General features: G+C 44.5%; 1 protein-coding gene across 1 annotated transcript; it reads left to right on the top strand.

Moving 5' to 3' along the window:
- Positions 1 to 24458: 24458 nt before the first annotated feature.
- On the top strand, positions 24459 to 25442 carry LOC138265163 (hydroxycarboxylic acid receptor 1-like). Its single transcript, XM_069212711.1, has one exon. The coding sequence runs from the start codon at positions 24459 to 24461 to the stop codon at positions 25440 to 25442; it is 984 nt and encodes a 327-aa protein (XP_069068812.1).
- The last annotated feature ends 746 nt before the right edge of the window (positions 25443 to 26188 follow it).

Genomic DNA, 26188 nt, shown 5'->3' with positions numbered 1-26188 from the left:
TGAAAACTAATAGAAAAACAAAAAAGAAACTGATTTCCGAGAACCGAAAGAATGCAAAACACATTTAGTAGAAATGCAAATAAATTACAGTTAAAATAAAAACATAGAAAAAAATTAAATTTCAAAAACGTTCTAACAAAAAAAATGTAAACCCTTCGGGATTGTATTCTTAAGGGAATTTAGTTTTAATATTAAAATAGAAAGAGATAAGAAGACAAAATTAGAGGGAGGCTGGGAAGTGAACAGTTAAGAGGAAGAATAAAGGCATGCAAATTAACCCCCACAAAAATGAGGCAATAAAATAAGCATGGGGAAAATGTGGGAAAGGAGTGGGGTTGAGGAGGAATTTCCCACCCAAAAAGGGAGAAGAGGAAGGAAGAGGGGGTCGTGGCAGGGAGAAAATGTTTTGGGGAAGCAGTAGAATTAAAGAAAGGGGCTTATCCCACATATGAGCAGGATATGGGAGGCAAGCGGGTGATGGGAAAAAAGATCTATGCCAACTTTGTAGAAAAAAACAACTAAGAGAATCCAGTTTTCATGGTTAATGGCATTTATGACTGAAAAGGTTTGTGTAAAACAAATACAAAATCAGTCTACGAATTGATTTCTACCAAATAGCCAGTGGCATTTATCTTTAAAATTTTACTTAAGCAGTTTTGGTGCAATTCTTTCTCAAAATTGGTATTCTGAGAATATGATTTTCCGTGAAATCACTTAAACTTTTTTGGAAATCCGTTGAACTTGTGTGAAGAAAATGCAAGTTGATTCCAGTAGAATACTGGAACTGGTTGTTGGTACACAAAGGTGTCTATTAATTTCAACTTACATAGTAGAGTTCATCTTCTTTCTCTTCTGGGGTATTGCTGCATTTACTTACCAGTAATAGGATTACTACGAGTCCTGCTCTCGCGTGATGAGTCACAGTGATGCCACTGTGCCTCCAATCACAACTCTTCCCAGCTCATACAATTCCCCCCCATACCTCCTGTTTCGTACCAACCCCAAACACCACACAGCTGGACTGGTCGAAAATGGGCCGGATGGAGGGCCCGAGTCTTCGTGGAGAGAAGAGGACTAAGAGTAATGCAATGACTGGTAAGTATACGCAACATTAGCCGTTTAACCCTCTCGCCATGATGACTCACATAGTGAGATGTACTCAAGCCAATAAATAGACCAGGACAGTGGTTCCCAACCTTTTGACTTCTGTGGACCCCCACTTTATCAGTACTGGAATCCGGGGACCCCCACTGAAGTCATTGCTGGAATCTGTGGACCCCCCCCATTAAGTCATTACTGAAAGCTGAGGACCTAATCTGTCAATATTATTACATTTTCTAAGCAGCCACGGACCCCCTGAGGAGGCTGCGCAGACCCCCAGGGGTCACCGGAACACAGGTTGGGAACTACTGGACCAGGACAACTGCACAGCAAAACCAACAGAAGTTGAATCCAGAAGGAACAATAAACAGAAAACAGGTTACGACACAGAGCTTAGCACTTTGGAACCCAATAGTATTGGAACCTCTGGACCCTGGACCACCCGATAATGGGATACAAAAGTAGAGGGAATGGCCCACGTGGCCGCCCAGCAGATCTCCTGCAAAGTAACACCCTGCATCTCAGCCATGGAAGCCTCCATGTCCATAGTCAATCACCCCTGATCCCCAGAATAGAAGACAGACCAAACTGCTTATATACCAGCAGAATGATAGACTTGATCCACCCCTTACGTGAGGGACCAAAGTTAACAAACAACGTAGACGAGACTCAAACGTCCCTCACCTATTCCAGGTAAATCAGAAACGCCTGGCGCACATCCAGAGAGTAAAGCGCCACCTCCTCTGTACACGGAGGATCCAGACAAAAGACCAGAAGGATCACCTCCTGCTGCCGGTGGAAATAACCTTGGGCAGAAAGTCCGGACCCAATCGCAAAACAAGTAGATCCTCAAACACTTGCAATAATGGAGACAGACAGGACAACGAGCCCAACTCTGCCAATCAGTGAGCAGAAATGACCTCCACCAGAAAGAACACCATCAAGGTCAAGAAAGAGGCGTAAACCCACAGAATACAGAGGATTAAAAGGAGGATACTAGAGAGCCTGCAACACCAGCGGCAAATCCCAAGACAGACAAATCACCTGGGGGACTGGTCACAGATTAGAAAAGCCCTTAAAGAGCAGGGAAAACCAGATCCTGATCCTCTACTTGCCCCCCTCCCCCAAGGAGAACAAAAAGCCTTAATTGCTGCCCATTTCAGCTTCAGAGTAGCAGGACTCAGACTGAAGCCCGTCTTGAAGAACTTCCAGCTCCTGAGGCAGAGGAACTGAAAGAGGAAGCACCTGCCGACAAGCACACCAGGCCTGAAATGTCTTCCAATGTCTTGCATAAGAAGATCTCATAGACAAGTGCCTGGATGCTTGCACTGAAGAAAACGCACAGGTAGAAAGATCCTGCTGCATCAGGCCCCCCATTCAACCACCAAGCCATCAACTTGAGCCTGGCCAGGGACGGCACATGAAGACACAGATATCTCAAGGGAGACGGAACGACCGGAAACCCCCAATTCTGTCCCTCACTCAACAGAGGATACCAAACAGAGTTGGTCTAGGCTGGAGCCACCAGACCATCTGAGCCTTCTCCCTCCAAACCTGAACCAGAAACCTCAGGATCAAAGGGAATGAAGGAAAAGCAAACAACAGACCCCTGGGCCGAGGACACATCAGGGCATCTATCTCTGAAGCTGACTACTCCCTTCCACTAGAATAAAAACAGAGAAGAAGTGCATTGCCCAGGTCTGCAAACAGATCCATCTGGGGATGGCCCCACAATTGACACACTCTGGCAAAGGTCTGGGGACAGAAGTCCTGGGCGGACAGAATCTCCATTCTCAGGCGATCGGCCTGACAATTCAGAACACCCTGAAGAAACAGTTCTCAATGACCTCACAGACGACTAAGCACAGAGAAACAACTGTCCACAATCATGGGCAATGACAGAGCCCTTGTCCCCCCTTGCCAATTGACATAGAACTTTGCTGTGGTGTTGTTGGTCTGCACAATGACCTCCAGGAGAGAAGAAAAACGAAGGAGAGCCAGTTGAATTGCCTCCAACTCCCTCTAGCCGGGAACTTTGGTCCACCTGCCACAGACCCTGAACCATGATATTTCCCGACCAGGCCCCCAGCCACTCTTGCTGCTGTCTATCATGACAATGAAAAGCTCCAGGGACAACAAGGACACCCCCTTCAAGATACTGGATGGTAGGAGCCACCACACCAGCTCCTCCCAGATCACAGGGAAAATTGGCAGAAGACAAGTCAGATCCTACATATTGGACACCCACTTGCTCAAAATGAACCTCATGAGGATATTGAGGTGCCACTGCATCCAGGGAACCACAAACACCATCACCGTCAGGTCGCCTTGACCCCTCCTCCAAATGGGAGGCAGGCTGAACAGGTTCTGCCAGAGGAACTCGAAGATGAGACTGAGGGCCTGATTTATACATACAAAATAAAATTGAATTTGTACAATTGCGTCATTTTTGCATCAAAAAATGACGCAAATGCTGTGTTGAAAAAGTATAAATCAGGCCCTGAATCTTTAGCACCCAAGCATCCGACAATGTCACAATAGCCAGATCCGTCTGGAAGCTGGTGCCAATGAAGATACAATCTTGCGACGGATGCTGGTGGGACTTTCTTCCATTCACCAAGAACCCTTGCACCGACAGAAGATCCAGAGTCTGCTGAACATGTAAAAAGACCAGGGAGAGAGAAGCACCTTTGACCAGGCAGTCGTCATGATACAGAAACACAGCGATCCCTTTTAGATGAAGGGTCACCATCAGGGGGGCCAACACCTTGGTGAATACATGAGGGGCGGACTTCAGGCCAAATGGCAAAACCCTGAACTGATAATACGTCTCCCACACAGCAAACGTCAGAAACTGTTGATGACTGACATGCAATGCACAGGCACATGGAGGTAAGCATCTTTCAGATCGATGGTAGCCAAGTAATCCCCTGGACACACAAATGGAATGAGTTGCTTAAGAGACAACATCTTGAATGAAATTGACGCCACCCCTCAATTGAGGTGCTTTAAATCCATGACTGGCCGAACTTCCCCGTGTCTTCTGCACTGGTAAAAGGAATAAATACACCCCTTGACCAACCTAATTCAGCATGACCGACCTGATTCAGTGGCATCAGGATTCTTGCCCTTTTTAGCAACAAGTCCATGACCTCTGCCAATAATGCAGCCCTCTTGGTTGGGTCCAGACGGATGGGAGTAGGGATGCACCCCATACCCGGGGACAGCAAAACAAAGTCTGTAAGCCAGCTGTTCTGCACAATGCTCCTCACCCAAGAGTCAGAGAGAGAAGAGTCAGAGACAGACTGTATCTATTCCTCCGAGAAGGCCACTATCTGTCCCCCCACCAGTAGTGAGGCCACAGAAGTCCCATAGGCCGGAAGTCCCTGCCTTTGGGGCGACATCTTGCTGCTTACCCCTCCTGGGAAAGAAAGGTCTCCTATGAAAGGATGAGGAATGTGAGTTCTTTTGAAGAAACTCGCTACTGTCCATGGGATCTGGCCTAGAAGACTTGTGAGCAGAAGACCGATAGGACTGAGTAAGTTTCTTGTCCTTGAAAGAGTTTCAGATGAGACCATCCAAGTGCTCACCGAACAGCTAACGTCCCTTAAAGGATAGTTTCAGAAAAGAAGCCTTCTCTGCCAGATCCGTTTTCTAGTCCCGCAACCACAGGTTGTACCTAACTGTGATGACAAAGGAAGACACCACAGAAGTGCCCTTGATAACATCAGCTGATTTGGCCTGTTGCTCCATGTACACCAGCACTCAGAGACACTGGCACCATCCTGCATGGCAACAGCCACAGTTTCAAAATTCTTCACCAAGGACTGGGCTGTCAAGACACCAAAGGAAGTGGATTGAAGCACCAGGTTAGAGGCTTAAAAAGCCTTTTTGAGTCCGCCATCCACATTCCCATCCACCAGATCTGAAGGCAAACACTCATCTTGATGCAAAGAAAAATGACCAATGAGAGGGGCAAGGTGGAATGAACCTTGATGGCCTGCGGCAGCAGACGATCCCCATCCTCCAAGGCATAGGACTTCTGGAGGAAACATTGAAAGTGGCAATGCTCAGGCTCTTCCCAAGACCAGAATACGGCCTTGTAGTGCTTTTGCTTTTATCTAGTTTTTAGCACTTACATAACATATCAGGAATGCACTTCTGATTTCAAAGAAGACTTTTATTGTTGTTAATTCTTCCCCAACCACAATTTTTATGAATGACGAATTATTAGATTTCAAGCACACGTTAATCAAACAAAATATATCAGTTTGCAATATACACAGCAGGTTATATTTATAAGATATTGAATGCAATGCAAAACAAATACTTCACCGTGTGGGAAACTATTTTACAGCTTCATCTTTCTAGGGTCTGCAAGCTGATGACTCCCTGTCAGCTGCGAGAAAGAGATTTATCTACCCACACGGGATGCTGGCAACTGGCGCCAAGCTCCAGCACGAAGTCAGGCAGATCCGAATCTGAATCTCTGCAGCCTGTGACATTCGTTACAAAGGTGTGCCCCCTCCTCTCAGACTCGGGAAAACTACGCAAGCCTTTGGAGACTGGCCAGGTCTCCGAGACTGCTCCTCTTCCCAAGCTCAAGCAGAGAGAAAAACAACCAGTGTACCCTCTCTTATCAGGTCTAGTCTACTGTGAGAACAAAACATCTTGGTTCATCTTGTGCAAAAACACAGCTTGGAAAAATACAGCTTGGATTCTCAACTGCAATGTCTAACTCCACGTTAAAGGCAATGGGCAGCTAACCTAAATATCAAATGCAATGTCTAATGTCATGTCAAAGCCAATAGGCAGCCAAGCTGAATACAAAATGCAATGTATAATATCATGTCAAAGCCAATAGGCAGCTGAGCTGAATACAAAATGCAATATATAATATCATGTCAAAGCCAATAGGCAGTTGAACTGAATACAGCATGTAATATCTAATAGCATGTCAAAGCCAATAGGCAGCTAAACTGAATACATCATGTCAAAGCCAATAGGCAGAATACAGAATGTAATGGCTAATGCAATGTCAAAGCCAATAGGCGGCTAGGCTGAACAAAACATACAGGGGGTTATTCCAACTTTGGAGGAGGTGGTAATCCGTCCCAAATGTGACGGATTTACCACCAGCCGTATTACGAGTTCCATAGGATATAATGGACTCGTAATACGGCTGGTGGTATATCCGTCACTTTACCGTCACTTTTGGGACGGATTACCACTTCCTCCAAAGTTGGAATAACCCCCACAATGTGCTACTGGTGAACATTGAGCAACTAATATGCGCAGTGGTGAAACACAAAGTCATTGGTCAAACAAAACCAATCAAATGGCAGAACATTCCGCCCTTTGACCAATGAATTTTTGTTTCACATATCTCTTGTTTCAAACAAAAACAAAAAACAGCAGCACAAAAATACATTATCAGCAAGTCACATTTGAATGATCAAAGCAATCCCTGTAAAGCAATGAAAGTGAATTAACACATTGATCTCATAACCTTTCACATCAGATACGTCTACACAGAAAAGACTGCAACAGTGTTAGCAATTTGATGCAGCATGAGTTCTACTCATGTAAAGGTGCACGGTCCACCTGAAAGGTTTGCTGGAAGATAAGCAAATGTCAGAGTTCCATACGAGAAGGGAAAAAAAAAAAAACACAGCTTAGTTCCAGTGGAAGAATGCAATCAAACAAGTTGAACTTGAACTGAAGGCGCCATTTGCGCAAAATGAATCCATGGTGCTGGCACTTTACTCAGCCAGGTTCAGGTTGAGGGCTCGGTCCCTTCCCCGACCCCACACGCACACACCGGAAGGGGGACCACACAGCACACTCAGGGACAGTGGCGAAACGTGGTAGGATCTGCAAAAGAAACAAGTATGACTTTTCTTGCAAATAACATTTGTCATTTAAACTGCACCCTTCCTCTTTCTTTCCCTGTTTTATAATCAGCAGGACGTTTTTGGGGCCCTTTGTTATATTTTCTGCAGGTTCTGGAGGGTCACTTGGGGCTTCAGCCCACACATCAGCACTGAGGTTTTTATCTGCTGCGCCACAGCTTCCCTTTTCTTGCACTGTCAGAAGGGCTGGGGCAGACTCCTTCTTTACCAAACCTCCATTCACTGCATTTTTGCCAATTTGGGCCATTCTGTCTCCAATTTGTATCAATAAATCAGATTATTTTCTAAGTATCAGCATAATTTCGATTCTTCCTTGGTAATTTGCAGCAATCACTTGCCCTAAAACCTGATCACTTTGCCATTTCTGTCCTGGTAACTTTCCTCTCCCCAACTGCTCTGTGACTGCTTGCATGACAGATTCCTTTTGTGCGTGCTGCACAGTTTTTATCAAATCTAGGGGAATGTGCATCTCTCTCATCTCTGCCCACCTGTAAGTGGCTTTTCCTCTCAGCTGTTCACATTTTTGGGGCACCCACTTAGCCATCCCCACTAAGGCAGAATTCTGGGTGTACACTTCTCTCTCTGAATTTTTCTCTTTAACATCTGCAAGGTAATTGAACCAGTTAGGTGCAAGCCATGTGGAAAAACAAACAGCTAAAACATTAGCAATGAACCAAGAATCAGCATAAAAAGGACACATCTCACATAGCTCTTGCTTTAAAATCTGGCACACATTGTACAACGCTGTTCCTTCTCCTGTGCCATAAAACAACATTTCAATCAATGAATCATTAGTAAAACAAACATGCATTTTATCTTCAGGGGACACAAATTCAAATGGTGCACACAATTTCACTAGTAACTCTTTTACCTGTGGCACTCTAGCCCTGTCTTGCAAGTACCAGATACATTGTATGATCCTAGCTAGGGGCACTATTTTCTTTCCTTGTTCTTGAATTACATGTACATCAGTGTTTGCACTCAATTTCACTGTGCAGAAACCTAAAGTCTGCATTATTTCATTTGCCAAATCACAAACGCGCAGCTGCATATTATTTTTCACAGTGACCATATACAAAAGTGTTAGGATTTCACTCAAATGAGGGCTATTCTGTTTCCAAAAATCAAACAAGCTAATGAAACTCGGTGTCTCTTGCTCTAAAATCTTTCGTTTTACTTGTGCATTTTGCAACGGTAACTCGTAAATCACATTCTGAGCTCTCTTGTTCTAGTCCGTGTTATCAGTTAAGGAATGTATTTTGGCTGCCAAAAACCCTGGCTCACACAGAGGCTCAGTGCAGCTGGAAGCTGTCTTAACCCCCTCATTACTGGAATGGGAAAAGAAAGATTCTTCTAAAACAGCATTTTTATAACTTTCAGCATTATTTTGAATTAATGTATTCTGGCTAATTTGCTCACGTAAATTCCTATTTTCATGTTCCAACTGCCTACATTTCTCCTGCATTTCTCTGTAAGCAGATAAAGGTATCCAAACATTTCTGTCATCATTACTTCCAAAAGACACATTTTCTAAATATGCACAACAGAAATTATTTCTCAAAGCACTATCAGGCAGTTTAACAACACATGCATTCTCAAACATGGTCTGCCGTGCTTCTGTGATTCTCCAAACAGAAAACAATTTCTGTAATTCTCCAAACAACAAAAACAATTACACTTTTAAAGTGTGCACGTAGAAATCTACTAACTCGTCAAACCCCTTAACCGGCTCTTAACGACCTCTCAACCGCTTCTTACCGGCCCGGCCCCACTTCTGGTACCAAATGTAGTGCTTTTGCTTTTATCTACTTTTTAGCACTTACATAACATATCAGGAATGCACTTCTGAGTTCAAAGAAGACTTTTATTGTTGTTAATTCTTCCCCAACCACAATTTTTATGAATGACGAATTATTAGATTTCAAGCACACGTTAATCAAACAAAATATATCAGTTTGCAATATACACAGCAGGTTATATTTATAAGATATTGAATGCAAAGCAAAACAAATACTTCACCGTGTGGGAAACTATTTTACAGCTTCATCTTTCTAGGGTCTGCAAGCTGATGACTCCCTGTCAGCTGCGAGAAAGAGATTTATCTACCCACACGGGATGCTGGCAACTGGCGCCAAGCTCCAGCACGAAGTCAGGCAGAACCGAATCTGAATCTCTGCAGCCTGTGACATTCGTTACAAAGGTGTGCCCCCTCCTCTCAGACTCGGGAAAACTACGCAAGCCTTTGGAGACTGGCCAGGTCTCCGAGACTGCTCCTCTTCCCAAGCTCAAGCAGAGAGAAAAACAACCAGTGTACCCTCTCTTATCAGGTCTAGTCTACTGTGAGAACAAAACATCTTGGTTCATCTTGTGCAAAAACACAGCTTGGAAAAATACAGCTTGGATTCTCAACTGCAATGTCTAACTCCACGTTAAGGGCAATGGGCAGCTAACCTAAATATCAAATGCAATGTCTAATGTCATGTCAAAGCCAATAGGCAGCCAAGCTGAATACAAAATGCAATGTATAATATCATGTCAAAGCCAATAGGCAGCTGAGCTGAATACAAAATGCAATATATAATATCATGTCAAAGCCAATAGGCAGTTGAACTGAATACAGCATGTAATATCTAATAGCATGTCAAAGCCAATAGGCAGCTAAACTGAATACATCATGTCAAAGCCAATAGGCAGAATACAGAATGTAATGGCTAATGCAATGTCAAAGCCAATAGGCGGCTAGGCTGAACAAAACATACAATGTGCTACTGGTGAACATTGAGCAACTAATATGCGCAGTGGTGAAACACAAAGTCATTGGTCAAACAAAACCAATCAAATGGCAGAACAGGCCTCCTTCATCAATGTATGCAAAGGCAAAGCCAGCGCTACAAGCTTTGCGAATTGCAGGAACAGCCTCCCAGTAGACTCCTCCACTGGAGGTCGCACTTTGTCCTGATTGATCCTTACCTGGGCCAGGAACTCCACCAGTTCGTCCCTGGATCTGAATTTCTCATTAGGAACCACTGGTCGCTCAGGCTCAAAAAGATCTGAATCATCGAGTCTACATAACCCTGCCACGAGGCTGAAGACCGCCTAGCCTTACTCTTGGAGGCCAAGGCTTTAGAAACTACAGCATCAACCATGGCCTGAACCTCCAATACTGTGAGGGACACTAAAGCCCGAGATACTTTAGCCGGCCGTAGGTCAATCCAGCTGCAAAGCCTCCTCAGAATCCAGAGAAGAGAACTTCCTTCACTTAGTACCCCACTTCTCCTTAGTGTACACACAGGAACGCCCAGACATACACAGAGACAACTTTAAATAGGGACACAAACTACCTCATTGGACAAAATCCTATCCGAAAATGAACACATGTTGGCCAGGCTGAATGTGAAATTATAAGAACTATCAAGTGGAATAAAGAGATTCATTACACCAATCGGATTTAATGGATTGACGTGTGCCTGATTTTCTTACAAATGTATAACAACCTTATGGCTGTTATTTTTTAGGGTTTTGGGTGGTTCCCTTACAGAGCACCATTCAACACTTTTAACATTAGTTTGATATATGTGAATGTTGGTTTACTACTGGTATAAGATTGTGAGCGCCATTACCCTACTTAACCACCTTTTCTTTATGAGTGGAATTATGTGGTTTGGTGTGGAATTATGTGGCATGGAGTGAAATTGTGAGGGCTGGAATTATTTTGAGTGGTGTGGAATTGTGTGGCATTTAATTGTGTGGTGTTGCATTTGACAAGGGCCAGTAAAGCAAGTCAAAATGAGTGAAATGTAAGCGGGGATAGTAGTTCTGCCATCTATATATAAGAATCTGCTATTACTGAATGGCCAGTAAGGCACATACATTTTATAGCACATAAATCATATCACTCCCATGTAAAAACAATGCTATAGGAGCAAGTGTGTGTTTAATACTAAAATCAATCTGGGCTTAGCAATACAAAATGAAGCACAACATGTGCACAGAGTGCCAGCTAGCAAGAAGGCACCATAAATATAGTTTGGAACATACTGTTGCAGAATCAACCATTATAAATGTATGTAGTGTTTTGCAAAATTTTCAACAAATGGTGCTTTAAAAGGATTATAGAGCATCAGAAATCGTAAGCCCTTGAGGAGAGACAAGATGACTGCACTACCTCGCGTTGTGTAAACCTCTGAAAAGAAATTGGAAAATAAGGCTGGAAAAGTATTTTCTTTTTTATTTAACAGAATGAAAAGTCTTCTAAGCATTCTTGCCTCACATTTCAACCAGCAGAGCAGCCTGAGAAGACTTATGGCCCCAATATAGGAGATAAGCAATGTCTTGTGTGTGATGTTGTGAGTGCTGGCAGGGAGGGGCCCTGGAGGGAGAGATTCGAGATGTGATGGGATGCTAAGCTAGTTTCACATCATTGCTTCTAGATTTAGCTACATTCTACCAGAAAGGGCATATTGTGTCTTTCGTGAGCAGTGAGCTAAATAAATAGGTGTTTTTTTTTGTAAAATAAACTTTTTTTAGGAGCCAGAGGTAAACCAGGACAGCACTGGAATAAAGCCAAAACGAATGTCAGCGACATGGCAGGAGAGGGAGGAATGGAATGCTGCAATAAAATGCAGGCAGCTACCAGCCTAAAACACCCACAGTGACAGGGGAGCACCAAAGAAATAACAAAAACAGTCTGTCACAGCAACAGATAAAGAAACCAAAGTGGAATTATGCAGTAGTTGGTCACTGCTCTGCAACAGAAAAAGGAGGGAGAAAAAGGCAGAACTGACCACTAGCAACCAACAAATGAAATCGGCAAATTAAATCGGTTTAAGCCATAAGATGCATACTAAAAATATAAACGAGATCGAACGCTTATGCTCAACCTAAAAATGAGGGAAACATCGCCTATTCCCTGCTCACCTCAGATTCAGTCCTAAAATGCAAGACTTCCAGAGGTTGGGGAACGGATGGTGATTGACAAAGTGCGGTTGCAGAGTAAAGTGGTCAAACTCACTGTCATATTCTGCAGCGAGTTTGTTTTCCCTTTGTGTTTTCGACTGATGTGTTTGCTTTTTTTGCTTTTTATACAAATGTAGGTGAGGTTGCAAAGGCTCCTACTTCACGCACAACATGGCGTACCTGTGTGGCTCTCAGTGGCAGTCAGTCACTGGAATGGCCCTGGACGGTTTCCTTTTACAGCAGCAAAGGCCATTCCACCTCTTTTGCTCTCATTTGGAGCGCAGTGGTAACCGTAGAAATGCATGGTAATGGAATTACAGCATATTCCCATTAGATTCCTTTATAAAAACAATTAATTTAATGGTAATTGTCCTCTTTGGCCAGTGCAAATAAATGTGGTAATGTATGGACTAGCAAAGATGTGGTATTCCATGTGTTACAGCATTCTTTGGCACTTACCAGAGCAGTAAAATGTAAATATTGGGGTAACATTTTACTTCCTGAATGCCTAATGGTTATAGAGCATCTGAATACATTCACACATATTTATTGCCAGGCTCCAAATGAGAACTTTTAGTGTAGACGTTTTTCCCATTTTGCTTTATACCTTGAAGAAGAGCTGCAAATTTTAAGGATCTTCAGATATCCCTAAAGACCATATTTCAGAAGGGTGGTGGTAGAGGTCAAACCTCATTAATATGCAACAGTGTTAGAATGATCATTAAGAAATGATCAGTTTTGAAGGGATTGTGTTTTCAGCTCATGGATATCTACCACAGACAAACCACACCACAATTTATAGTTATGGAACTGAAAAGACAGCCTTTGTCGACGCTCTCTGAGAAACTGCTAATATGGTGTTGGCAGAGGCATGGGAGAATCCATCGTAGAGACCTCCACATCTTGCACATGGTTAAGAACCATGTACCCTGACAGTAGTTTGAATGAGGGAACTATTCATGTAGCTTAAAACTGCACTTTACTATAATATGGCACTTTAATCTAACCAGTAGGCATTAGCCTGTGAAGTTCTCAAAATTACAGGATGCAGTGGAGACCCTCAATGCAACCATGTAAACCTCAGCTTGCTCTTGGACTTGAAGTTATCACGCATAGAACAATGGCGTTGTAGCAGAATTTGGTTCTGCCACAATTGCAGGAGCAGCTCCTCTTCTAAGGCAGAGGAGCATCGTCCCACTGGATTGTGGGGAAAGGAAAAATAAAATGATATTAACGCAATGTTATCATTTTATTTTTCCTGGGAGCGATGGGTGGGTGGGGCTGTGCTGGAGGGAGGGGGCCGGAGGAGGGTTGTAGGAGAGGTTTTGCAGCACAAAGTGTGCATGTCTGGTTGGCTGGCCGTGTTGGGCTGGTCAAATAGACATGCTGACTTTGCATGTTCTCTACCTTGCTGCATTGCACAGCCGAGTGGAGATCATGCACAGGCACCCACTCCCGCTTAGACCAATAAAAACGCTGCCGTCATGCTTGTGAGCCTGTGTTCAACCGGGAAGAGGAAGAGGACGGAGGGGAGACGAAAGAGTCTCCCCTAAAGGTAAGCGTTTTATTAACCTTTTTAATTTTTTTTCATGCCCTGTCCCACCCTGCCACCCCTGTTTAGTGGCAGCCACCACTGCACAATATATTTCTGCAAACTCGCTAAACACTACATTGACAGTGTATTCCTCTGTTGCACAGTAACAAATGGTGAAATCCTTCCCTCCAACCATTAACCAATAAATCAGAAAAAATGGCAAACTTTCTTTGTGCTGTGAATCTGCAGCCACCAGTGGCAAATATTAGGTTGCTTAATGAACAATTACAAGACTTCTACTTCAAAGGTGGTTTGCTCTAGTTTAGAATCCTGCAGGTAAGTTACTGTGGTAAATGTGGGCCAACTAAGGTCATTCATTCTCTGATGGGAGGCTCATCTGACTGCCAGGTCAGCTGCGGTCCAGCCTTCACTACCCTGAGCTCCCCACATGCCTGGCTGGGATCTCTGTGGCTTCAGTGCACCTTTGTGGTGGGAGCATTAAAGGCACTGCATACACTTTCACCAACCTACTCAGACTCCTTTGCCTCACTTGCACACACTCCCTGCATCCGCTAAAGCAAAACTGGAGGTCGTTGATTCTCCTTCATTGCACCCAAGACATGGAATTACCTCCCTCAACACATCCGAGCCTCCTTCTCACATCTTGAGTTCTGCAGGAAGCTAAAGACTTGGCTCTTCATATAAGCACCTTAGTGCCTGGATACCCTCTCAGGTGATTAGTGCACTATGCCAAATAACATAACTGATTGATATTGAGAGGGTGCCATGCTAGCTTAGCCTGATCGGCGTTAATTTTTTCTTCTGAGATAACCTCAGGCGAGAGATTGATTTACAATTTTATTTTTTTTAAACTATTGCCCTGACATTCAGGGAGCTTTCTCTCTGCACATTAAGGACACTATCTTCAGAACAGCTATGGGTCACATTGTGGCTGCCCTTCCTTAAAATGAGCCATTGAGACTTGGAGACCTAGAGACGGGTGGAATGTTAGGTCAAAGGTTCCCCCACTTCTAATTTAGGTAGTGGTACTGAGAAGTAAGCAAATGGGTTTTTTGCCAGCTAGTCTCTATCCATCAGTCTCTAAATGACCCTCTAAGTCCTGTTGTGCAGGGTACCCTCACCATTTTATCGTTCTACAACTCTACTAGACAAGTTCACCCAGTTTTCAGTTGATCCTCTGTCTACACCTCTCTCCCAAGCCCTCCTGTTTATTCTTTCCTTGACCCAGCAGGGCTCCGCTTTGGGCATGTTGAAAGGTTATCTTTCTGCCACCTTCAAATTTCTGTGGTTGTCCGATCAGCCATCCCTTTTTAAATGCCCAGTTGTACATAGGTTATTGATAGCTCTCCAAGATATGCTTCCACCAGGGCTTTTTATTATGCCCCAGAGGGACTTGAATTTGGTACTCACGTTTCTGAAGTGTGCTCCTGCTGACCTGCTCCACAGCTGCCCACTCAGACTGCTAACCTTCAAAATGGCCTTTCTGCTGGTGATAACATCTGCCCAGAGGGTCAGGGAGTTACAAGCACTGCCTGCAAATCCTCCCTACTTTACAATCTATCCAGAAAAGCTGGTCCTTCAGACTCGAGCATCCTTTTTACCAAAGGTGGTAACTCCTTTCCATGTAGACCAGCCTATCACTCTACCTACCTTCAACACTCTGCCTCATTCCTCTAAAGAAGAGGAAAGACCCCACTCGCTGGACCCAAAGAGAGCTTTGCCATTCTACTCTGACCGCACAAAAGAGTTCTGGTAAATGATCAACTCTTCATGGGGTATGTCACAGCCAAGAAAAGGATGGCGTGCAGAAACCTTGTAATGGGTAGTCCTCTGCATCACAATCTTCTATGTATTGACCAAAAAGCAACCCTCTCAGGGCTTGCATGCTCACTCTACCAGCGGGAAAGGACGCAACTGCTGCATTAGCTTGCAATGTTGCTGTACTGGATATCTGTCAGTCAGCAACATGAGGTTCTTTTCATACATTTACGAAGCACTACTGCCTGGACAGTCAGGTCCGGCATTATAGTCACTTTGCCTGTTCGGTCCTACAGGACTTTTTAGACTAATCTGATTTGCAGTCCCACCTCTGGGGAGGTATTGCTTGGGTATCTATTCTAAGGTAAGGATTCTGTGGCTAGAAGTCTCTATCAAAGGAACAAGTTACTTACCTTTGGTAACACCTTATCTGGGAGAGACTCTATGTAGCTGCAGATTCCTAACCGACCCTCCCATCCTCCCCGCTTTGTGAACTGTTTATAGTTAAAAGCTTGACCCCCTTCTAAGGTCCCTAGCTTTGCACACCAGTGGTCTGTGGTCCTTGTTGCTCTGTGCTTCTGGTATGGAAAGTCACAAAAGAAATTGACATTGGCACGCTGGGATGGCACCTTCATATGCACCGTGCACATCATTTTGAGTGCGAACAATGCCACGCAGAGCTGAACTATACCACCTACTGACATGCAGGGCTACTGCTCATCAAACGTTTCTGAATCTAGTCTGATGCCTGGGGAATATACTCAGTTAAGGAATCTGTGGCTAGAGGTCTCTATCAGATTGCAACAGTAGTCTTGTTGCCAACATACACACACACATACACACCCACACACACTCTCTCTCTCTCCTTTACAGTGCAAAATTATTTACAGAAAAAATATCGAGGACAAACATATTGTCTTTACATACTATGTAAAGTACAAAAATATTGACTACAAAAATATAGCGGACTAAAACGTCAAAGTGTCTCAGGAGATGATAAGTCCCTTCAGCAAAGCACATTTGTTTTTAGTACAGCTTTTTTAATTTCAGTGTAAAGAGTAGTTTAACTTGGGTTGGTGGCATGAGGTACTTTTTGCATCTCACCTGTCTAGGATTTCATGGTCAGACGATATTTTGGGGAAGGCCAGAAAGTGACTAGTGAATGGAAGGGAAAATAGAGATGAGTAAGTGTGGAAGGTGTGGGTAAGTTATGGAGGGAAGTGTTTGGATAGGAAATTGCCAGGCCTGTGCCTTTGGCATTTCTCCCACCTGATGCAGGTTGGCACTCTGATCACTATCAGCCCCATGACCGCTGGTTCAACTCTTCCCTAAGAATTGGGACTATCTATGTCAGGGGTCTTCAAACTGGGGGGGAAGCCCCCCCTAGGGGGGGCCTTCAATGATCCCAGAGGGGCGCCAGACTCTGGCCAAGAGAAGCATTATGCTGAAAACAGGGCTTTGTTTTAGGCTGAAAACATGAGCTTCAGTAACCCACTCTGTTTGTCATTTACAGCCAAGCTGGGAGTATGTGTCCAAAGGGAGGAGACTTCAAATACTTTTCAAAACCCCCTCCCCCTTCTAATAATCACACTGTGGATACTTTCACACGTTAGGAAGGCCTTCCTGACAGAATAGTTTTTTGGCATCATGTATTTGATAGCATTTTTAAAATAGTAACTACACTTATCTACATTGTTTAAATAAGTCTAGACATTTGAAACATTGTCAATTTAATAGAATTCGGGGGGGGGCAATGATTGGTTTTTCTACTTGGGGTGGCGTGGCTTTAAATAGTTTGAAAACCACTGATCTACGTCCTTTTCATACTTCTGCATCCCATTACACCACTGTTCCAGTGTGTAGAGTCCCATGTCAGTGGGGCTTGTTTCATGGCACCTGTGCAGACAGAGAGGAGCCTTTAGCCACAGGCAAGTTGGCATCCATAGCACACAAATGATTTGTGGGCAGTATACGTCTCTTTTTGTATCCCACTGCACTCTAGGCACACACCACTACCTCACACAGGGACATGGCAAGTGCATTTGTTTGTACTCAAGACGAGAGGTCTATGTGAGGGCTTGCTGGATCACTAGTGTGTGTGATCTTATCGCGATACCAGCCTGATATTAGCCAGGATTCAACAAATCATAATTGTGCCCATCATATTTGCCCACCCTCGTTGTCGTGCCTGAAATCTCTGCTTGACTGTCCTGAGGCCTGAAGTTCAGCTAATCAATGTCACAACTTGGGTGTCGTTTATTTACCACCCACCTAAGCACTGCTCACTGTGCCTCTTACACCGTTTTATCTATGTACTACTGTTGCCACTGTTGGAGTGTGACCTTTAAAATCAATATTAACATGAAAACCTTGCAATATATTGTGTAATGAAGCTGCATAGAAAATGTATTAACATAGAAAAAGAATACATGCGTCTGAAATGTGCCCACGGGGAGTGGCCACCAATGTACACGAAAACTAATGAAACTAATTAATGATGAATTAATAATGTACTAATGTATGAATTTGTATTGGTATATTATGATTAGAGTCCTGTATTAGGGGTTTTTCTAAACTAAATTACTAGGCCTTAGTTAGCAAGGGTCTGGGCCTAGCTGCCTGGTCTCATATTAAACGGTGTTTTCTAACGTGAAATGTGCTGCTTTCCTGAAGGACACGACGCTGTACTTTTCCAGAAGCTAGATATGTGTGTGTAGCCGTAGTAAATTCTTTCTCATGGGACCCGACTCGCTCAAGGAGACATTCTTGCTGAATGCAACAGTGTAATTCGTGACAGGTGCAAGGCGGCCTAGACTAGGAGAAGACAATGGGACTACTGACTGGAGCGTAAAGTGTAACTTTTCTTACTTGACATTCCACCCGATGAAGACGTCAATTACAGGAGCCAGTCAACTGCATGAGCACTGTGTTTTGTGGAAAATTCTAGTAAGGTGCGCGGAGAATTATTGGACAGAGATAATGTTGCACCAAAAAAAGATCCAATAGGGAATTAAGGGCTAGTTTGACAGTTTTTATATAACTGCATTACCCGAGGAGAAATCAGCCATTATTAGCCATTATTCAGACATTCTACCCTAAGCCATACTTTGCCATTTTGAGACTTTGCCGTCTATTTTACATGATACTTAAACCATCCTCTATTCGTTTTTTACCTGATACTTACTTCTCCTCCTTATGAGGGAAGAGCTTATTCTTTAGCTATGCCATACTGAGACCTTGCCCTGTCCTATCCTTGCTGATGGTGAATCGACTGATGTCCTCAGGATGAAGACTGACGCTGTTTGCTGATTCATTTGGAGGGGTAACTATCTGATGAAAATTGTAATTGTCTGTTTGCCTTTTCTTTCTAGGTACCAACTGCTTTTTGATAGAGGCCATAGTTAGATGTTTTCCAAATTTGTGTTTGCCAAATTGTTTTGCATGAAGCCCAACATGCCAATGCTAATTTGAGGTTAGTTAAGGTGTTCACTAATATCTGACGCAAATAGACAAATGACAGAATTCTTGCTTTGTTGAACCTTGTACTCTGAGACTTTGTTAAACTGCTTCTTATTAACGATGTGATAATGCTGAATAAATGTTCTCTATGCATTGATTAATTGTGTGTCTAATTACAAAGTTCAAAGAGTTACTAATCAGATTGATTGCTAATGAGTTTAACGGAAATGATATTAGGTTGTAACTAATAGGGAAATAAATGCTCTAACTCGTAACTAAATTGGTGTGGTTATTCATGACTGAAAGGTCATGGTGTGTTCGTTTTATTGATCCTTATTGAATGTTATTGACTAACTTGTTGATTAGGTATTGCGAATATTGATTGAGTTATTGATATATTGATTTGTGATGCCAGAAAGATATCCCGTTCTGGGAAGTCTCCGAACGTGGTCAAAAGGTTTGTCTGCCTTGGTGTGTCTCCTTGTAAGTTTACTTATCAAGGTTCTGATGCGCTATCACTACCATTCTTTGAATGTTAAACAACTCTCTTTGTGTTTTATAAGATAGACATCGAAGAACAGTAGCTTACTATATTTCCCTACAATATAGACCTCCCATCCTCGATTCCCCCTTTCAGCATATTTAGTGTACAGTAACTGATGTGCAGTATCATGAGTTTGTTTATTTATGTGTGCATTATTCTCTTGGGAGCCTCTGGCCCAATATACTAATACTAGTTTGCAAACTAGTGTGTGCAAATTGCACACTAAGGGGGTCATTCTAACTCTGGCGGGCGGCGGAGGCCGCCCACCAGAGTTCCCCCGACAGAACACCGCTCCGCGGTCCGAAGACCGCCGCGGTGATTCTGTGTTTCCCGCTGGGCTGGCGGGCGACCGCCAGAAGGCCGCCCTCCAGCCCAGCGGGAAACCCCTTCCCACGAGGAAGCCGGCTCCGAATGGAGCCGGCGGAGTGGGAAGGTGCGACGGGTGCAGTTGCACCCGTCGCGAATTTCAGTGTCTGCTAAGCAGACACTGAAATTCTTTGTGGGGCCCTCTCACGGGGGCCCCTGCAGTGCCCATGCCCTTGGCATGGGCACTGCAGGGGCCCCCAGGGGCCCCACGACACCCCATACCGCCATCCTGTTCCTGGCGGGCGAACCGCCAGGAACAGGATGGCGGTATGGGGTGTCGGAATCCCCATGGCGGCGCAGCAAGCTGCGCCGCCATGGAGGATTCCTGAGGGCAGCGGAAAACCGGCGGGAGACCGCCGGTTTTCCTGTTCTGACCGCGGCCAAACCGCCGCGGTCAGAATGCCCTGCGGAGCACCGCCAGCCTGTTGGCGGTGCTCCCGCCGACCCCAGCCCCCGGCGGTCACGGAATGACCCCCTAATTGTTTTAGGAACAGGTATGCAATCTGTGATGTGAACTATGATTAAAAAAGGTAAATCCTAAACTGCCAATTTGCAACAGGTCTCAAAACCACCTGCCTAACTAATACCTCAGTCAGTTTCCTTTTTGTGACCCCATTTGGGATTGGCTGCAAATGCTGGTATGGTGGCCTGCAAGGGACAGCATACCACCGACCCTGATTTTGCATTCCAAATTAGAAACTTTTTTAAGCGTCTGTTTTTTATGCATTTACAGTGAGTAAAGTAAATTGATTTAACCCAATAGTTCTCCCAGCTACTGCTTTATTTCAGACAGTGCAATTCGACCGAGTTTTGACTCTTGCAGTTTCTGAGCTGTGCTGTTTAAAAGACCTAAGGGAGGGAAATATTGGGCTAAATGATTTCAGCACTTTACACTCTGAATGGGGCATAAAAACAGTCAGGCTCTTGGCTGTGCTAAGGCAGCAAACCCCTTCAGAACACGTCCCATGAAATTCTTATTGACTTGAGTTGGGTGCAAAGGTTTATTACCACCAATAACCAGGCACGACCATGGTGGGACTGGGCCAGGAAATAATCCTGGGCAACAAAATAAAAGTGGGAATCAGATACCCAAAATATTGGCCTATTGTTGGAAATCAGGACAGTTTTGAACTTGTAAAGTTACGCTGTATAAGTGTTTTTGCGAGGTATGGAAGATTGCACGGATTTGCACCTGCAACAGAGACATTTACAGTTGGAATCAGCTCAGCAGACCATAAACAGGCCCACAAAGTCAAACAAGCATGTGCAATGCAACAGGTCTCGCATTTGCTTTAGAGCTATTAGCGTTGCAAACTGCTAACCGGACATTTCTTGGCACATAAATTGAAAGAAAAAAAACTAGCTCGATTGCGCTATGTAAAACTCAGTGTGATCGCACTGCGTGGAAAATAAAAAGATAAAGTAGTACTGAAACCAGGCTGAAAATATGGAACCTCATAGGTTTTCAGTAGTTGGCCGGTGCGCTTGAGGAGTGCTAAACACTGTAAAAAGCATGATGTATGCATGCTTTTTACTAATGAAATCAAGCAGATTTTAAAAGGCAAGCCCACGAACCGCTGAAAGTGACAGCCGTGACATGGGTGTGTTAAAAACCCAAAGAGAGATTACCACAGGGACGGAGCACTTGTGCGCTCGAACCTAAAAAAATCCCACTCACTGGCATGTCCCATTGGGCACTTACTGATTGGCCTATAGGCCAGTCCAATGCTCGCCCCCCAGTAAACCTAAATCAGCCCTGGGGAAATTTTTTTTATAACCAGACCCAGATTGCTAGCGTTTGCGACTAAAATAGGGCCATTGAAACATTCATGGTTGGGTCATGGCAGCCTATCCAGTTCAGAGAGCAGCCCGCTAGCCTTCCCTGCAGCCCACAGTTAAAATGCCAACGTAACAACAGTACAAATGCAGAGCACATGCTACATTGCATCGTTTGTACCCAGTGTGTGAAAGGTAATAGAGCAAATATGGTTCAGCCTAGAATATAGTGCATACAGCTCTTTGCACCAGAGCAAACAATGGAAGAAAGTGCAGTTACTTAATATATGCTGTGTTTGCGTAATAATGAATAGACTAAATGGCCCTAAGTTTGAAATGTAGTCCGTTTTTCCCTGTTTTTTTATAAAAGTAACATAAATATTGCAGTTTGCTTTTTTAGCTAAAAGTTACTCATTAATCAGTTTTTTTCTTTGTTAAGAACTGTATTGCCTGCTTAAAATGATTTATAAGCACAAGATGTGTCATATGTTTGCAAGTAAATGAATCAGAAGGTAATGGCAAAATGTTTGCTTGCCTAGGTTCTCCACAAAGAAACAGCAATTCAGAACACATCAACTATCACACCTCCTTCCTATCAGTGTTTATCTGAGAGTGATCCTAGCTAATAGGTGCAGGGACATCTTCAACCTGAGCAACACCAGAATTTCACTCCCTCCTGGCAGCACGCAATCTCACTGCACTGTGTGTCAACGCTAAGCCTGCAGCTGTGTCACATTGCAGGGTGGCAGGGAACAGACCGGAGGCGCAAGAAGACGGTGTCCGCTACCCTCTGTGAGCACACCACCAACACGATTCCACCAGTCACTGCTGAGAACACCCCATTTAGCCTAGCTCATCCAGCCAGGGATCATCGAACACAGCACAACTACCAGAAGCGAGAGCCATCAGTGGTACCACCGAGCACACTACCATCAACCTGTCTCCTGAACACATCACCGTCAGTCAACCTTTTGCAAGAGCATCTGAATACAAGACAACAGCCTAGCTTTTCCAGGTGCTAGTTAGCATACCACCTTCAGCCCAGCTCATCCAGCAAGGGACTGTTGAACATAGCACGATTACCAGGCACGAACCTTTAGTGGGACCACTAAACGCACTATCACCAACTCATCTCCTGAACACATCACCACCTGTCAACCTTCTGCAGGGGCCTCTGGACTTGAGGCAATAGCCAAGCGTCTCTAGGTGCTATTGAGCATACCACCTCCAGCCCATCTCTATCAGGAGCTGCTGAACACTCCTCCATTCGCCCAGCATCTCCAGCTAAGGACTACTGGACCACCATCTCAACTTCTCCACTACAAGCCCAACACTTACATGGACTACTGAAAACACCAGCACCATTCGAACAAGCAGCAGTCATTAAGCATCAGCCCAGTTTAGGGCTATTGAGAACACTAACACCAGTGCATCTTCTCCAGGTACAGCTGAGCACACCCCTGCCAATCCAGCATCTACAAGGACTACTGAACACACCTGCCACCAGCCTGCTCCACCAGGGACCACTGGGGGCACTATACCATCAGCCCAGCTTCTCTAGCCACTGACTGTTGAATCTACCACCTCTAGCCAACATTCTGCAGGGACCAATAAAATACCTGCCCAGCTCCTACCAGGACACTAAAAACTACCCCCTAGTCCAGCTTTGCAATGGGTCACTGAGTCTAGCTCTTCTGTGGGATACTAAGCTCTCGGTCACTGAGCCACCCCCATTAGGGACCAATGAGCATACAGCCACAAGTCCAGCTTCACTAGGGATCAACAAATAGGACAGCCCACAGATATTTTGGTGGCTATTGAGTATTGAAGGATCGCTAATACCCATCAAATCCTACTGAAGGATGCATGGTGCATCTGAAACATGCCGTGTTGATTGGGTGTTTTAATGACTCCTGAGAGGAAACGTTTTTTCCGACAATTAAATGAAAAGAAGAGTCTAGGAACTTCATTAACACTTCCAGAATTGTTTTGTGCTGTATCCTTTAATGTGCAGACTTTATTGTAAAGTTCTGTTTGCCTAATTGTCAAGCTCAGGACACCCCAAATCATCTGGGTTTGCTGGCACCAGTTGGAATTACCTGCTTCATAGCAGGGAGGCGCGACTCATGGAAACATAAAAAGTTGCACTATTTAGTTTCTCAAACCAAGCAAAAAGTCTGCAGGGTCCACTGAACACCTCTCTATTAGCTCAGATCCTGCATGGACTGTTAAACAGACCATCACCAGCGCAGCTTCTCATGTGTACCTGAGCAGGGATCTATCAGCTCACCTCCTTCAAAGAACATTGTGTACAACATGGATACTATCACTGCTCCTTTAAAAACCACTGAACACTGTTCCACCAACACAATTTAGCTTTTTAAGGAACTATTGAGCAAACCTCTGACACCCCAGTTTCTCTAAAGAGTACTGAGTATATCACTACCAGCCCAGCTCCTCTGGAAATTAATGAGCATGACACCACTAGCATAGCTCCTCCTTGAATGAGTAACTACACCTTCTGCAAGTCAGCCCCTCCAGGCTCTATTAACCTCACTACTACTATCTATGGTCCTTCAGTGACTACAGAACACATGCACCAGCCAGTTCCTCCAGGCCTGTTGATCAAACCACTATCAGCCTTGTTCCATTGAAGACGACTGAGAACAACACACCAGCTGACATAAGGTTGGTAGAGCACACAACCATCACTCGATCTCCCCCAAAAACCATGAACACAAACCACTTACTCTTCCTAGAATTGCTAAGCGTAAAACTACCAGCCCATCTCCTCCTGCATTATTGAGCACACTGTACCCAGCCTAGCTCTTCCGAGGGTGAAGGTGCTCACCACCAACATCACTACTCCTCCAAGGACTTTGGGCACACAAGTAATACCCCTCCACCTAAAAAAATAATAGGTCAGAGGAACCATCCTTACGCCTCCATCAACTGCTTAGCATACTACCACCTGCAGCTCAGCTCCTCTAGGGACTTCTGGAGTCATTCACAGTTCCTTCCTTGTGAGACCATGTTCAACAAGTCGTGCTGTTTTTTTGAGGCCAATCCCCACTCAAACCTGTTGCCTCCTGTGCTGATCTTGGAATTCATACTGGGCTCTCTGGGCAACGGTGTGGCCTTGTGGGGCTTCTGCTTCCAGATGAGGACATGGAAGCCAAGCACGGTTTACCTCTTTAACCTTGCATTGGCTGACTTCCTCCTTATCATCTGTCTGCCCTTTCGCACAGACTACTACCTGAGGAAGAAACAGTGGATTTTTGGAGACTTCCCATGCACGCTAGCCCTTTTCATGCTTGCCATGAACCGTGCTGGGAGCATCTTTTTCCTCACACTTATCGCCCTGGACCGCTACTTCAAGGTGGTCCATCCTCATCATCAGATTAACTTCATCACCAATGGAATGGCAGCAGGATTGGCATGCCTGGTCTGGGTGATTACAATCACAGTCACTGGTTACCTTCTGGGCAAGTCCCACCTAGAGGTGTCCAACTCTACACATTGCGACAGCTTCACCATCTGCCTAGCTTCGGATGCGGTCTGGCATGACTGCCTCTTTTTGCTGGAGTTCTTTATACCACTCATCATAATACTGTACTGCTCCTTCGGTGTTACCTGGCGTCTGAAGCAGAGGCAGATGGATAAAAAAGCCAAGGCCCACAAAGCTGTCAAGCTGATGGCGGCAGTGGGGGTGGTCTTCATCTTGTGCTTCCTGCCCAGTGTAGCCACACGGGTGTACATCCTACTGGTCTTAGCATGCCCCAAACACCTTGCATGTGACGCCTTTCGGTCAGCAGATGCCGTCTTTTACATCACCATCAGCCTCACGTACCTTAACAGCATGTTGGACCCACTGGTGTACTACTTCTCCAACCCTTTGTTCAGGAACCTCTTCCAGAAGCATATAGTAGGGAAATTCAACTGCCAACAGGGTCCGAAAGCTGACATAAAACAGGTGCCAGAGGTTACTGTCTCACCATCAAATTGCCGCCTGTGAGGAACGCAGGACTCTCTTTCACCTAAGAAGTGTCCACCATACTCCTAGTTCTCTGTGAGGTGAAAAGTACACCTTCAACCCTAGTTGCTGATGAGTTTAACAGGATGTCTGTTCTCTTCTACTGCTACAGTACCCTCCATTGACCAGCAACAGCTCTGTTAGAGCCCCTAAAATGCACACCCGTAGCTCCAAGCAATGATTGTCAAAGTCACTGGACCAGGATCTGAGGCACACGTTGACTCCCAAAGATTCTTTACTTCTTCTGGGGCATTAGAATAGCTACAAGAACTAATAGCCCTTGCCACAAGATCTGAAAAATAGGTTGACTCCCTCACGCTTCCTGAAGCTGATGGATATTTGTAAGAACTGGCTGAGCCAATGGACCAGAGATGGAGACAAATACCAACTTCAAATAACCCTTTCCATCTTGTGTGCAGAGAAGCAACACAAAAAGCTTTAAGAATGTACTTAATTCATTGGCTTACTAGGTAGAGATACGACAAATTCCAAAAGATTCCTCTCCAAGAACAGTTTTTCAAGTCAAAATATCAGCGAGAAATGGACTGCCTTCCAAAGACTTCCCACTTCATGTGAGTCAGTGGAACATCTCAAAGAGAGAACACTTCACCAAGAACGTTTTTCTAAGACAAAGACTTGGATTGTGAAAGAATGCTCAACTTCTTGTGGATCATTAGAACGGATTCAGGTCACTTGACTTAACTATCAGACATGGTTGCCCACCCAAA

This window comes from Pleurodeles waltl, chromosome 11, assembly GCF_031143425.1.
Source record: "Pleurodeles waltl isolate 20211129_DDA chromosome 11, aPleWal1.hap1.20221129, whole genome shotgun sequence".
In the NCBI taxonomy this organism is placed as follows: domain Eukaryota; kingdom Metazoa; phylum Chordata; class Amphibia; order Caudata; family Salamandridae; genus Pleurodeles; species Pleurodeles waltl.
Note: the sequence above shows the minus strand (reverse complement) of the source record. Positions and strands in the feature narration are given on the sequence as shown.

Bases quoted from the DNA above. Each gene is read 5' to 3' on its own strand.
- LOC138265163 (XM_069212711.1), top strand. From the start codon at position 24,459: ATGTTCAACAAGTCGTGCTGTTTTTTTGAGGCCAATCCCCACTCAAAC.